This window comes from Oryctolagus cuniculus, chromosome 6 (genome assembly GCF_051225735.1).
Source record: "Oryctolagus cuniculus isolate XC-2025 breed Fujian yellow rabbit chromosome 6, ASM5122573v1, whole genome shotgun sequence".
Lineage (NCBI taxonomy): Eukaryota > Metazoa > Chordata > Mammalia > Lagomorpha > Leporidae > Oryctolagus > Oryctolagus cuniculus.
In genome coordinates, this window is record NC_142872.1 from 24,766,726 (window position 1) to 24,780,560 (window position 13,835).

The window sequence follows — 13,835 nt, forward strand, 5'->3', positions numbered from 1 at the left end:
GCGACACAGACCCCCAACAGCTGCAGCAAGTACAGGCCGACTGTGACCCAGCCTGGGAGACGGGCTGCAGGCTGCAGGGCCCAGCGGCAGCCAGTGTCCAGGAGCTCACTTGGAGAGGGTTGCTTGCAGACACTGGGCAGGGAGGTCCCTGGCCACTGAGCCTCAAGGTGCTGAGGCCAAATGCTTTGTTGAAAACAAAACCAAACAAACAAACAAAAATGTGACACTATAAGCAAGAGACACTTAACTATCCATTTCTGACTGCCAGAGATGAAGCGTGTCCGCAGCAGGGGCCTGCTTCGACTACAAGCCACTCTTTGGGAGAAAGCAGCTGTGGAAACACTTTGGTCACGGAACCCAGGAAGGCTCCGAGCAGGCCCTGCCTCAAGGCTGTGCAAGACTCAGAGCAGAGGGCCAGCTTTCTCCACCTGGACTTCCTGGTGATTCAGGAGTCCAAAGAGAGCCCCCTGGGGTGACCACACCGGGAGGCTCTTGGCAGCGCAGGTGCCAGGCAGAGCCCAGAGAAGAGGTCAGCACACGCTGGGCCAAGTGAAAGCTCGGGGTTTAGAACAGGTGAGCGCATTTCACGCCAAGCAGCTGCTGTCTGTAAAAACTCAGACTGAATCAACATTCCCTGTCCCACACAAAAAAGAAACTGCACTGTGACAGGGCAGGAGGCTGGGGAGGGCGGAGAGCAAAGCTTCACTCCGCAGGGCCTAGACAAGTCCTTTCTAGACATCACTAAAATTCCTCTTTTGTCTGAAACCTTCCACGCTCAATCTTTGTACTTGACACTATTTTCTCCCAACCATCTAGCTGCTTGTGGGTCTGTACTCACAGCTGCCTTATTGGAAAAGCAGCTATTTTAGTGGGCCCAGAATCGAACAGACAGGAAGTCCCCCACAGGCACCACCCGTGTCTAGGAGCGCAGGGCATGTGGGGCTCCTTGGCTTTGCTGAAGGGAGGGGCAGCTGCAAACAGAACTCAGGTCCTCGCAGAATCCCCAGTTCCTTCCGGAATCATCGCCTTCCCTTCTGACCAGAGACAGCCTGCTCTTGGGCACAAAGACTGTGGCAGCTCGGCTCAGCACTGAGGAGCTCCAGCTAGCCAGGTGCTGCTGGCTCTCATCCAAAGCTGATGAGGCTCAGGTGGAGATGCTCCTGCTAAACTCCATCCACACACAGCAGGCTCAGAAACCCTCAGGGCGTAGGGCTGAATCACAAAATAGTTCTGTGATGAAAATATGCACAAATACATATTTTTAAAAAATGTATAAAAAAATCCTCTAGAGCAGAAAGTATGTGCTTGGGGAGTGTGAGTGGAATGAGAAGTGGAGAAGACAAACTGGTTCAGGCACTTTGGAAAGACAAATGGGCAGTAAGTTGGCGAGGGCAGGCTGCTGGAGCAGTGGGCAGAAGCCAACAGTGAGATGATCATGAACGAAGACAGGAGCTTCCCTGTACAGGAGAGACCCAGGAGGACAGGGTGCAGATGGGCCATGTATGCGCAAAGGACCCCGGTCCAGCTGGGCGCTGCAGGGCTACGCAAGATGGCCAGTCCCAGGAGCAGAGTGAGGGCACTTGGGGGTTGGAGAATCACATTTCTGGGAAACTTGAAAACTCCCAAGGTTAGCTAGATTTGTCAGGAAAGGGAGGATGGTAAGTAGCTCAGGATTTGAAGATGATGATTACTTCTATGTCCCATCACTGGGAAAAACGAAAAACTCAGCTGTGAAGCACAGTATGCGGCAGGAAGATTGTTGGCCACTGGACAAAGGGGCCGCAGGGAACTGCTACTTACTAACACAGGAGATCCCTCTGCCTACAGAACTAGGAGAAAGGGACTTGGCCAAGCCACCTTCAAAGATCCATTCCACTGCTGGGATCTGACTGCGCCAGTCCAGCGGGCTGGGCTGCAGCTGGTCTTGGAGGCCTACGGAGGATCTCTCACATTAACCCTTGTTCTCGCCCTGTGGTGTGAGCTCAGCAGAAGAGCAGCTCCCTGAGCGCACCAAGGGCACCGCCTTCCAACCCTGCATGCCCCACAAAGCCTATGGCAGTGCAGCCTTCTGTAGGCACACACACCAGACTGGACAAACACCAGACATCCTCAGACACACTCTGGGATGAACAGGTTCCCCCTACCATTATAGCAGGACTTCTGGAAACGCCAAAGCTCAAGAACTGGGCCCTTGGCCTGGCCTGGGTCTGAGGGCTGGGGCCTGAATCACATCGAGGGCAGGTCGGGAGGCAACTTTGTCACTGATGACAGGCAAGCAGCCAGTGGCTTGGAACCAATGGATGACCACACAGGCTGCCCTGACCTGATCTTGGCCACAGAAGGCATTATAATCCTTTTTTGAGTTTTAAAAAATGTAACATGATCAGCAATTCAGTTTAGGAAATAAAGTGACTGAAGGTTATGAGTGCCATACTGTGCCTCGCCTGTAATGACCTTACGTAAAGACAAAGAAGGAGGCCTAGCCAGCCTTGAGGCCCTGCTCTGGCCACATAACAAGGAAATCTTTCCTGAATCCCAAATCCCACTTCCACTAAGGGGGTGGAAAGGATGAGGAAAGGTGTAAAATCTTTTCTAGAGTCCTCCTGAGAATGTATTTTCCCAGGGGCCCACTCTGGGCCCCTCTTGCCTCATCTCCATGCCGCCCACCCTATATACACCCCTAGAAGCCTTAGGTCTGGCAGTGACTTCAGGTGAGTTCTAGCTAGAAAGCCTTCACAAAGATGAGGACCCTGGGGGTACTGCCTGGGGTCCCACAGCTGAGCCACTCTCTGTGGCTCAGTTTCCCCAACTGTCTCTAAGGGAGTCCTCACTCAGCGTGTAGGACGGGGCAAACCACTCACCCTTGCTTGTGCTTCCAGAGTACCCTGTCTGCTCATGGAGCACAGCCCCCCAGTCCCAGGAAGCAGCAGGGACCACAGGGAGGAAGCCCTGGATACCCAACACCTAGGGTCAGTGGCCTCAGGGGCTGGGCCACAATCCTCATCACTTGGGAGATGCAGGCTCACTCCCTCCCTCCCCCTCCTTAGATCATTTTCCCAACTATGTTGGTTCAAGGAGCCTTAGATCATTTACTACCACTGACAATGACTTATACATCTACACACTGAAAATATCAGTTTTGAAATAAAACCACTAGGTTTTAAAGCCTCTAAAAAGAGGCTGCAAATCTCAGGCAAACAACAAAGCAAAAACAGGTGTCTGATTCGGATTCACAGCATTGTTCTTTTTATAGCAATTCAACAATGTGTGTGAACACTGGGGAAAACCATAGTGTGGAGAGGGCAATTACTCCTGAGGTTTCAGTGTGAAATACGATCAGATCCCAGGCTCCTCCTGTGATAGCTTAGCAATCAGGCCTTGAAGGCTGCCATCTCCACCTCCCCAGTCTGAGCTTGCCCTCTTCAAGCACTGGTTTCCTTGTCACAACAGAAAAACCAGACTCATGGAGCACAGGGTGCCATGTGTCATGGTTCCAAAGGACCCTTTGGGAAACACTCCCTAAAACCCAAGTCAAAAATAATGTCTGTGATAACACTTAAAATGTGCTTTGTGTAAAATGGTACATGCCTATTTGATGATTCCTGATCCTTTTGAATTCCATGCCATGATTTTTCGCCCAGCAGTAACAGCCAAGAAAGGCCACAAAGTACAGCCTCAGAGTGATACCCAGAACTAACAAAGCTCACTCCGTCTCGTGCTGCAGGGCGCAAGGTTCCAGAGAGCACACTGACCCCTGGTCCCTCACACGAGTGCTCAGGCTAACTTTTGATGCGATTTTACTTTGTGAAGCCACATGTACCAAGAGGCAGCTACTCTGCTTAAAGGCACGAGACCTGCTAGATCTGAGGACACCTCTTCCTGGCCACTGAGTTGTACGTACATTTCACAGGAACACTAATTTCAGAGTGGCTGAGGGACTGTGGAGTGTGATATGGCACAGGAGGCTGGGCGGTCAGACTGGACCAGCTCACCCAATCCTTTGGGATCCTCCCTCCAAAAGTCACAGCATCGAGCAGGCACATCAGTTTCAATGTCAAACCCTTTGCTTTCATTCTAGGCTGGTTCTTAAATGGCATTAGACTAAGCATCTGTCAGTTCAGTTCTTTTGGAAATATCTGAGTTCACCCAGCAATGAGGCTGTGAGTTCTGATCTGATGCTGGCTGTGTGAGGGCCAAGAGGAAGGAGCAGAAAGAACCTAAGGAAAGGAAAAAAACCAGTGTTGGGGCACCCAAGGGTGAGGCAGTAGTTCCGGGGCCAGGACTGTTCCACCTACTTAAGAGGCCTCCAAGTCCCGACTGGTCACCAGCATGAGGGATCTGGCGCACACCGGAGCTGGTCCTAAGCAGCAGGGTTTTCCTACTTGAGCTGAACCTGAAGCACTCTGGATGGCAGGTCATGTTAACTTTCAACAAATCACCCAACAGGGCACGTCAGAGGGTGCGAAAGTACAGCCAGGCGGCTGCCTTCACCGCTGAAATCTTTTTAAATGAGTGGAGAACACTTTCGAGCCCAGACCTTAAGATGACAACTAGTGCTGCTTACTGCTCTTTTGAAAATGCATATAAAACACAGATAATGGTTATAAAATGTAAACAGTAATGGTTATTTTCTGGAGCAGAGTCCACCACAGGCATGGCATTGTGAGAGAAGGGGTGCAGTTAGTGACAGGGGAGGGGAAGGAGCGGGAGGAGAATTCGCGGTGAAGTGAGCAGAACAGGGTCGCTGTGATGCAGAAGGAAATTGACAGTGACGATTTAAAAATGATGCAGCTTCAGAACCAAGTTGTTACCACATTCAAACTGAACACAAATGTACATGGCAGGTCAAATCCATTCCTTTAAATTTTTAAATGTATGATAAAAAAAATTAAGCAAAGCTCAATTCCTCTCTCCCCACCCATTTTGACATTAGTAGAGAAATACTAATTGACTCTCATTGTCAGGTCTTAAAAGCCTTTGCATCATTTTTATTTTCAATAGAAGTGAATCATCTTTTACAAAACCATGGTGTCCTGGCAAAGGTGCATCACTGGGGTGGCTGAAAATACATGGCCCACGGTTAAAACAGACAACTGGGGACTCGACAAGGCCTCCGGTGGTCCAGGGAGAGACCCCTGGCCCCCCACCCCACATCTGAAAACACTCCCATCCCCTGGGTCAGATCAAGGGTTCTACCTCAGCACCCATCAGGAGGGAAGCTTATCTTCCACTCTGCATAACTGGGATTTGAGCTTCTGCCTAGTTTTCTGGCAGGTGCAATTTGAGACCAAGCTAACTCCAAGGGCCCAATCCCCTAAGGAGGTCCCTCCCCCACCTGCCAGAGTCCTCCCTCAGCTTTGTGGTCTCCTGAGACCCACACCCATACTCCGTCCACCCGCTCGGCTGCTCAGGCCCTCCCAGTGCAGCTGGTCCTGCCCTTCTGTTCTGGGGGCCCTAGAGCAGACCAAAGCTGTGCATCGGCCTACCTTCTGGCCCAGGAAGAGGCTCTTTGTGGAGAGGACCGTGAAGCCGTCGGCAGGCGTGCCCTCGGTCGTGCTGTCGGCGCTGGCTGCCTTGCTCACTTCTCCCTGCTTCTTCTTGCACAAACAGAAGAGTCAGAACAAGGTCTGCACAGGAGGAGGCCTCACAAGTCTGGGCTTTTCTAACAAGCAGGCTGCTCCCAGCCCTCGTCCCAACACTCCAGGGAAAACTGGCACTGCACCACCTCCAACTCTCAGCATCCCTCCAAATGCAGGCTGCAGAGTTACTGTGAAGTCTGCAGCTCAGTGAAGGGTGTTAAGCTGTATTTTCGTCACTTTGTAATTCTTTTTAAAAGCTATTTGAAGGGGAAACTTCACTTTACAGGGATGATTTAGAATTATTTTTACAAATTCAGACCAGATAACTGTCTCTTAATTAAGAATCTTCATCCTTTCCAGATGTTGGAACACATTCAAGTTCAAGATGACGTCGATACTATTCTACTCCCCCGGTTCTCAAAAACCAAAAAGCCGACCAAAGATAACCATTCAACCTTCCCCCTCTCTCCCACTGCTCCTTCCTTAAACCAGCCCTGGAGACAGGTGCACCTGCTGGCTGTGGCTGAGCCTCCCTGACTCCCTGGGGACTTCCTGTCCCTGGTACAACTCTGCAAACAGAAGGATGTGCACCCTGCGGCTCCCAAGAGCCTCCTGAGAGTTTTGTGGCATGGAAAACTTCAAATTAAACAGGTTCCCCATCCTCAACTTCTGACTGTACCTTCTGCCTACACCTGAGCTGCCTGAGAGGCACCTGCCCTACTGGCAGAGGTGCCACTCTGGGGCTTCTTGCACAGATTCGGCACAGGTCCCAGAGTGCACACGCAGCTCTGTGAATTAGAGATGGCTGTTCCAGGATTTTCTGCACCCACATACACCGCAGAATAAGGACAGTAGGATCAATGGCCATTTTTGTCTACACACATTCCCTTTCCCTCCCCCAGTTACAATCTAGAAGTACAGCACTTCCCAGGGAAGCCCTGAAAGAAGGGCTCAGAACTGCTGCAGACAACCTTGCCTTCTGGGGCATGAAACTGGGCAACAAACTTGGATTAAGGTCTGCACCCTAGCCGCTTGTCCACTGAGGATTCATGAACACATTAATAGCGTTCCTGACACTGAGAAAGATTCCACTGACTTAACAATCAGGAACTGTCAGCATATTTGTCATAAATATAAAGAGCTGAGTGTGAAGCTCCAAGATTTTGATATCAACAGGATATAAGGCATTTTATCTAGAAATACTGGCGCAAGCCGGCGCCGCGGCTCACTAGGCTAATCCTCCGCCTAGCGGCGCCGGCACACCGGGTTCTAGTCCCGGTCGGGGCGCCGGATTCTGTCCCGGTTGCCCCTCTTCCAGGCCAGCCCTCTGCTGTGGCCAGGGAGTGCAGTGGAGGATGGCCCAAGTGCTTCCAATCCAGCTCCCAGCTAAAGGCCTGGGAAGATGGCCCCAGTGCTGGGCCCTGCACTCACATGGGAGAACCAGCAGAATCTCCTGGCTCCTGATTTCAGATTGGCTCAGCTCCATCCAGTGTGGCCATTTGGGGAGTGATCTAACAGAATTTCTCTGTCTCTCCCTGTCTGCCTATAATTCTACCTCTCACATAAACCTTTAAAAAAAATGTACATGTGGTATACCAAAAATGACACCCTTTGCAGCTATTTAAACTTACTGTGGAGGGGCCAGCATCGTGGCACAGTGGATTGAGCCACCACTTGCAATGCTGGCATCCCATATTGGAGGTCTAGGCAGCTTCCAATCCAGCTCCCTGCTGGTGAGCCTAGGAAGACAGCAGATGGTCCAAGTACTTGGGCCCTTGCCACAATGGAGTTCTTGTCTCCTGGTTTTGGCCTGGCTGAGATCTACCTCTTTGTGGCCATTTTGGGGTTGAACCAGCAGATAGAAGATCTCCATCTCTGCCTCTGTCACTGTCTTTCAGATAAATAATTTTTTTTTTTGACAGAGTGGACAGTGAGAGAGAGAGACAGAGAGAAAGGTCTTCCTTTGCTGTTGGTTCACCCTCCAATGGCTGCTGTGGCCAGCGCGCTGCGGCTGGCGCACCGCGCTGATCCAATGGCAGGAGGCAGGTACTTCTCCTGGTCTCCCATGGGGTGCAGGGCCCAAGCACTTGGGCCATCCTTCACTACACTCCCGGGCCACAGCAGAGCTGGCCTGGAAGAGGGGCAACCAGGACAGAATCCAGCGCCCCGACCGGGACTAGAACCTGGTGTGCTGGTGCCACTAGGCAGAGGATTAGCCTACTGAGCCGAGGCACCGGCCAGATAAATAAATCTTAAAGACACTGTGGGAAAATTTAGCCATCAAATTTTAAATGTGTGTGATAAAATGCTCCTGAAAGTTCTTGCAGAAGATAAGAAAAAAAGTTTAAAAAATCACTGTTCTACTCTACCCATTCTACCACCCAAACAAGAGGCACCCAGCAAACACTTAAGAATGAGGGAGGTATTCCCACAGAGGATAAGTAGGCAGGGAATCAGAGCTTCTGCCATGAGAAAGCTCGAGTTGACAGGCTCTCAGGCAAGGGGGAGGCAGGGCACGGGACTGCTCTCCTTGTTGGGAAGGAGAATCTGAGCCTTCCTGTGCCCCACACAAGTCAGCAGCTGCCTACGCAGCCAGGTCCTAGGACCTAACCTGTGATACACTGGTGCTTTTCAGCAAAGATTTGTTAAAGCTGTTGTCGCTGCTCACTGCGCAGTGGGCAGCTCTGCAGCCCTCCACTGTCAGAACAGAAGGACTTCTGCCACGCGGAGAGGGCCATAGTCATGGATACAACACTGACACAACGGTGAACTCTAAGGTTCTCCATCTGTGTCCCAGCCCCACTGTGTGACCTTGGGAAAACTGCTCACATTCCTAAGCCTTCCATTTACCATCTGGACAACGGGATGAAGGCTGGAGACTTCTGACTGAAAAACAGTAAGTGCGGTACAGTGAAGCCACGCCTGCCCTGGCTCTCTGGCAGGGTGCTCGCCTGTTCTCCTCCAGAGTACCACGCTGTGGGATGGGGCAGTGCGGTGGTTACATGCAGCATTATCTTGTGAGATGTTACCACGTTCAGATCCCAACAACCACCCCTAAGCTTCTCACAGAACCCTTAAAATTATGCCCCTTCCTCATAAACTGGTAGCATTAAAATGCACATTCTGTTCATGAAATGGTGACACTACCCTGTCGATTCTTTTAAAACCTAAGTATGGAGGCGAAGAAACTCAGCAGACATCCCGATGGGTCCATCTCCAAAATGACGACTTAGTTACCCGTTACATTGTTTCCCGATCCCAAGGTCCCTGTGTGATCGAGACTTCTCAGCTTTGTTCTGAGCAGCACACAGTGTGTTAGGACACAGTGAGCTGGGAAACGTATTTAAGCATCTACAGAACCGACTGTCCAAAAAGACTTATGTGAAATCATTAACCCTACTGAATTACCTAAAGTTTCATTAAAAGGCCAGTGAAATATTATAAGTATAGCAGCTTCTCAGAAAGACCAACTCCTTTCTTTGGCGTCCCTCACCAGAATTTATAGTTTAAATATTTATTGCTCAGTAAAGAAGCCCTTACCAAAATCACCCCAGGCTTTTGCCAGGTGGTGCGGAGTAAGAGGATCCAGCAGGGTGATTTTCACATAAGGACAGGTGGGTGCTGGTGGTGATGCCAATTTGCATTTGAAAACTTGTAGGAGATTTTTTAAGTGATCCCCAAAAGTGAGCCCTACGATTCTTAGTAAACACTCTGACAGCATGGTTTTACCTGGGGGGATTCAGGCATAAATGGTTTGCTCTGACTCTCAGGGATCTTATTTTCCGCATGTGAAAACCTTATGTTGAGAAGGGTGTGCAGGCAGGCTTTCCCCACTGCCAAGGGTGTTCAGGGTCCAGTACTGTGAGGGACCCACAAGCGAGTCCTGCCAATTCTCTCTGGAGGAGCCCAGTGTGCTCCCTCCAGGCCCACCTGCTGTCCCAGTGCTGGGCACGTTCTACACATGGGCATGTGAACGACCCAACACCTCACTCCAGCAGCTCAGTGCTCAGGGGTCCCCTCAGGGGAGCAGTCACCTGACGGATGTAAAGTACCACCTGTAGGCCACCAGCAGGCCACTGTCCGTCTGTCGCAGCCCCTGGCCCTCCCACCTGCTGTGATGACTGTGCACCCCTTGCTGGACACTGCTGAGAACTATCACCAGTGCAGTACACTGGCTGGACGCAGACTCACTCTTCTGCCAACAACGTGGAATTAAATGTGCAAAGAATAAGGTGGCTTTTGGAATTTCTTAATGGAGTTAAAAAAGCCAAGCAGCGTCACCCTGATAACTCCATCGTGGACAGACTTGCTCGTGGGCACAGAGACCCCACATACACAGTGACAGGCACTGTGGCCCATGTGCCTGGAGTGTCAGAAACAATCTCATATCCTTTTGTAGAGCACTGGTGGTGTGGGTTTCACTAACTTCAGCCATCCTAGGAAGCCCTAAGCAGCCCTACAGTGGAGATGTAGGAGAATGGCCATGGGCAGAGCAGCAGCCAACGGTACACCATGTCAGGTACTTCAAAGCATGAATTTTCCTGCCAGCCTCATGGCCACGCTGTGTGTAACTCCATTTTACAGATGAGGACATTGAACACCAATGGAATGAGGTAACCGGCCAGGATCACACAGCTGGGCACAGCAGGACTGGAACACAGGCCAGGCACTGACCTCATAGTTGGTACTCTCAGCCAACACTGGGTCATAGGGGTCACCTTGAACAGAGAACATGCAGGATGGGGAGGGATTTTCCTAGTGATAGGCCTTCTGCAAGGATATGGAAAACAGACTGCCCTGGGGAGAAGCGGGGGCACTATGGTAGGAATATGATTTTTATCGCTTACTCCTTTGTGCTGTTCGAACTCTAACACAGGGGACTTCACCAATTTTATGGAAAGCAGAATTAAAAGCTATGCTCATGCAGATGTGAAAAACTGTGAATTCCATGTAGTTTTTTCTGTACGCCTACTGCCTGTGCAAAACCACAGTGTGCAACTATGCACACAGTCCCTTACTTGTAAGGCTGGAATGGACGCTATCATGTCTCGGGGCGGGGGTAGAGTGACCCACAGAGAGGGAACAAACCTGCCTGAGGCCACCCAAGCAGAAAGGAGGAGCCCTAAGGCACAGCCAGGATTCGGGGCTCCCCCCGCCCTTGGGTTTGTTGCCTTCTGTAACTGTTTCCACTATAGCTGACTCAGCTGTCACAACTGGAAATTTTCAAAACCTTCAAATGACAAAGAATTGGGGGGAAAATTATGACTCAGAATACACGTGTTGACACTTGAAAAATACCAACTCCCTCTCACTGCAAGTGCTTTAGCAGGGACCAAGGCTGTCCCTGTGTGTCCCGGGAAGCTTATTTTCAAACATTCCACTTAAACCTGGGGACGCAGGGTTCTCCACCATTTCTGGGAGCTGACACCACAATTTACATTAAACAAATGTTTTGAAAATTAGCTGTTCACGGTTCCAATTTCAGCTTCCCCCAGGGTTTAATGTTAGCCAAATACTAGTACAGTAAGCAGACAATGTGTTTTATTGTGTGGAAGAAAAACAGACCACCATAACAGACTTCCTGCTTTTGTAATCAAGGGAAAAGTTGAATGTTCGAGTGATTATTGGCATATGGTTATTAGAAACCCTGAGTTCCAAATATAGCTACTAGGAGCTAAAGACACACATGCACTCGGGTGCCCTGTATTTCAAGTCCAAAAAGAAAGAAAAAATATTCCCAGTGTTTGGGAAATTGGAATGTTTAACAAGGCATGCAGCACCAACTGTCAGGAGGAGATGAGGGGAACAGGGGATGAGGTCCAGGCCCGCTCTGCCAGCAGACACGGGCATCTGAGACAGTGCTCACACAGCAGCAAGCATCGCACGCGTGAAAGAGAGCGATGGCTGGACCCAGCCAGGGAAGGCTAAGGTGAGGACTGTGCCCTGTGCCTGCTGGTCCCATCACTAAGCACCACCCTTGGGGTCGATTTTCAAGACACGATGGACTTGGCATCTTTATAATCTAACTTTTAGGAAGGGGTGCACAGCCTTGCCTTCCCTGCTCTGCCCCTCCTCCCAACTGTGAATGCTGAAAGGGGGGAAAACAAACAGTTCAATCTGCTAATTTTATAGTGAGCAGGAATGAGTAACAGAGCATTCTGTGAAATCCCTGCTGGACTCCAGAGCTGGGTGGAATGCGAGCGTCTGGAAATAACTTACAAGACTCTCTTCAGTGTCGGGTTTCTCCCTCCAAGAGCTGCGAGTGACCCTGGGCCTGGGGTGGGAGGCGCACTGGCAAGAGGAATTTAGACTGCGTTTTCAGGGAAGTGTGCACGTGCACCCCGAAGGGTATACAAAGAAATAAAGTCTCTGGCAGCTCACTGAAGAAAGTCCGAAAATAGTGTGGATGGGAGAAGGTTAGGGGGCGAAGAAGGTGCCTCCACAAGTGAGTAAGAGCCAGTCACCTAGGGGCACAGGCAGGAACACAGGAGTCGGCCTGCTAGGGGGTGGCGGAGCACAGCTCGCCTGGTCATGGGCTATCCTGGAAACACGTCCTTATCATTTCACCCTGGTCAGAGCATCTGGGCTGACGCAGAAAGAACTTCCTGAGGCTACACCAGACCTCAGGGGGCATCTCCCAGATCTTCTCATTCAGAGTCTGAGAGGCCATCTCCTCCTCCCAGTTTAGCTGGAAGCCAACAATCCTTGGGACCAGAAACCTCAAGATTCCATTTTATTCAAGACCAAGCTTTGACCACACCACCCTTGTTTGTTGGCCCTGGAGACTGTGACAATAGCTGAAAGGCCATGGCCAGGTCAGGCAGCACAGACCAAGAGTGAAGAGCAGGTGCTCTTGTTGCCTTGTAGTGTCCCCTGCATTCAAGACAGCGCACGGTCCCCAGGCCAGACCCCCTGATGGAGGGCACAGCCGCTCCTCTGTGTCATCTACGATGATGCTCACAGGGCTCAGGCTCACTCCACACGAGTCAAGTCCTCAGGACCCTCACTCGGGTGCAACTGAGTTATATTTCCTCCAGGAAGTGCTGTCCCTCCCCCCTCCAGACACAGTATCAGGTCACGCCAGCAAAGGGGGCTTCCCTCACCACAAGGAGATCAGCACCTCGGACCTGACCTTCCTTGCAAGCCAGGGGCAGCAGCAAGTGCCTGCATCCATCCTTGTCAAAGCAGCCAAGGAACAAGCTGCTAGGACAGCCCTACAGGAACGCACTGGGAGCAGAGGGTTCTGCAACTGAGTGTCAGAGCCCCTCGCGCGTCACGCGCATCTCCCTGGAAGGTCAGGCGCAGGGTTCCTCCTCAGCTCTGTGAAGGGCCGCCCTCCCCGTGCCCAGTCCCCCTTTGGTATCCAGACTCTGCAAGACCCTGACTTCGGCTGCCTGAACTGCACGAGCCCCTGCAGTCAGCTCCTCCATGTCCCTCCCTCAGGACCCCTGCCTCATCACGCACCTTGGATTTCCGGGCCCCTTTCTTGCCTCCTGTCTTCTTAGACACCGGCTTCTTCTGTGACGGAGACTTGGCCTTTTTCGCTGGGGGTGGTGTGATGATGGCTTCCAACTTTCCTTTGGAACCCCGCTTCTTTGCGAGCAACTCGGGGTGGATGTTTGGCAGCACCCCTCCACTGGCGATGGTGACTCCTTTGAGCAGCTTACAGGGAAAGCACAGGAGCAGAGGGTGAGCCACACGCCCCTGCTCCTGACCTTCCAGTAGTAAGCCCTGCCCACACAGGCTCTTACTTCCGGTGGTATATGCCCCTCTGTGCCACCTACAAGGATGCTGACAGGACCCAGGCTCACTCCACAGGGTCAAGTCCTCAGGGCCCCTCCCTTGGATGGATCCACAGAGACCCAAATACCATACTCACACCACTCTGACATACACCATAAGGCTTTGAGGGAGAGCTGCAGGGACTGCCGACCATCCAAAAGGCAGCCCCCACCTGCGCTGGCTACATCACTCTGTCCCTTGGGCAATCTGACCCATCTGCTCCACTGTCTTGGGGTAGGGGCCCCTTACCTGATTCAGCTCTTCATCATTGGCCACAGCCAGCAGGATGTGCCGGGGCGTGACCCGCCCCTTCTTATTGTCTCTTGCCGCATTGCCAGCCAGCTCCAGAATCTCGGCTGGGAAACAAAGAGCATGTGATCACATCAGAACAGGGGAGGATAGGGACTCCAGGTGACCCCTGGCCCCCAGGCACAGTGGCACTCGGAGGCACAGTCACTGGAGGCAGGAAGCTGT

At 51.6% G+C, this 13,835-nt stretch overlaps 1 protein-coding gene across 17 annotated transcripts in view; it reads right to left on the reverse strand.

Moving 5' to 3' along the window:
• Positions 1 to 13,835, reverse strand: part of MACROH2A1 (macroH2A.1 histone) — a 63,644-nt gene that overhangs the window by 16,523 nt on the left and 33,286 nt on the right. For 7 of the 17 annotated variants that reach the window (XR_016236131.1, XR_016236134.1, XR_016236130.1 and 4 more), the window contains exons 3-5: positions 13,611 to 13,717; positions 13,044 to 13,241; positions 5,487 to 5,594 (exon numbers count right to left, since the gene is read on the reverse strand). Coding sequence is in view for 11 of the 17 variants with exons in the window: in XM_070076118.2 (XP_069932219.1) it covers positions 5,487 to 5,594; positions 13,044 to 13,241; positions 13,611 to 13,717 (413 nt within the window). In the remaining 6 variants the exon portion in view is untranslated. Of the gene's footprint in view, positions 1 to 4,960; positions 5,060 to 5,486; positions 5,598 to 13,043; positions 13,242 to 13,610; positions 13,718 to 13,835 lie in introns of those variants that run through there. The other 10 variants (XR_016236133.1, XR_016236129.1, XR_016236132.1 and 7 more) reach the window with 3 other exon arrangements.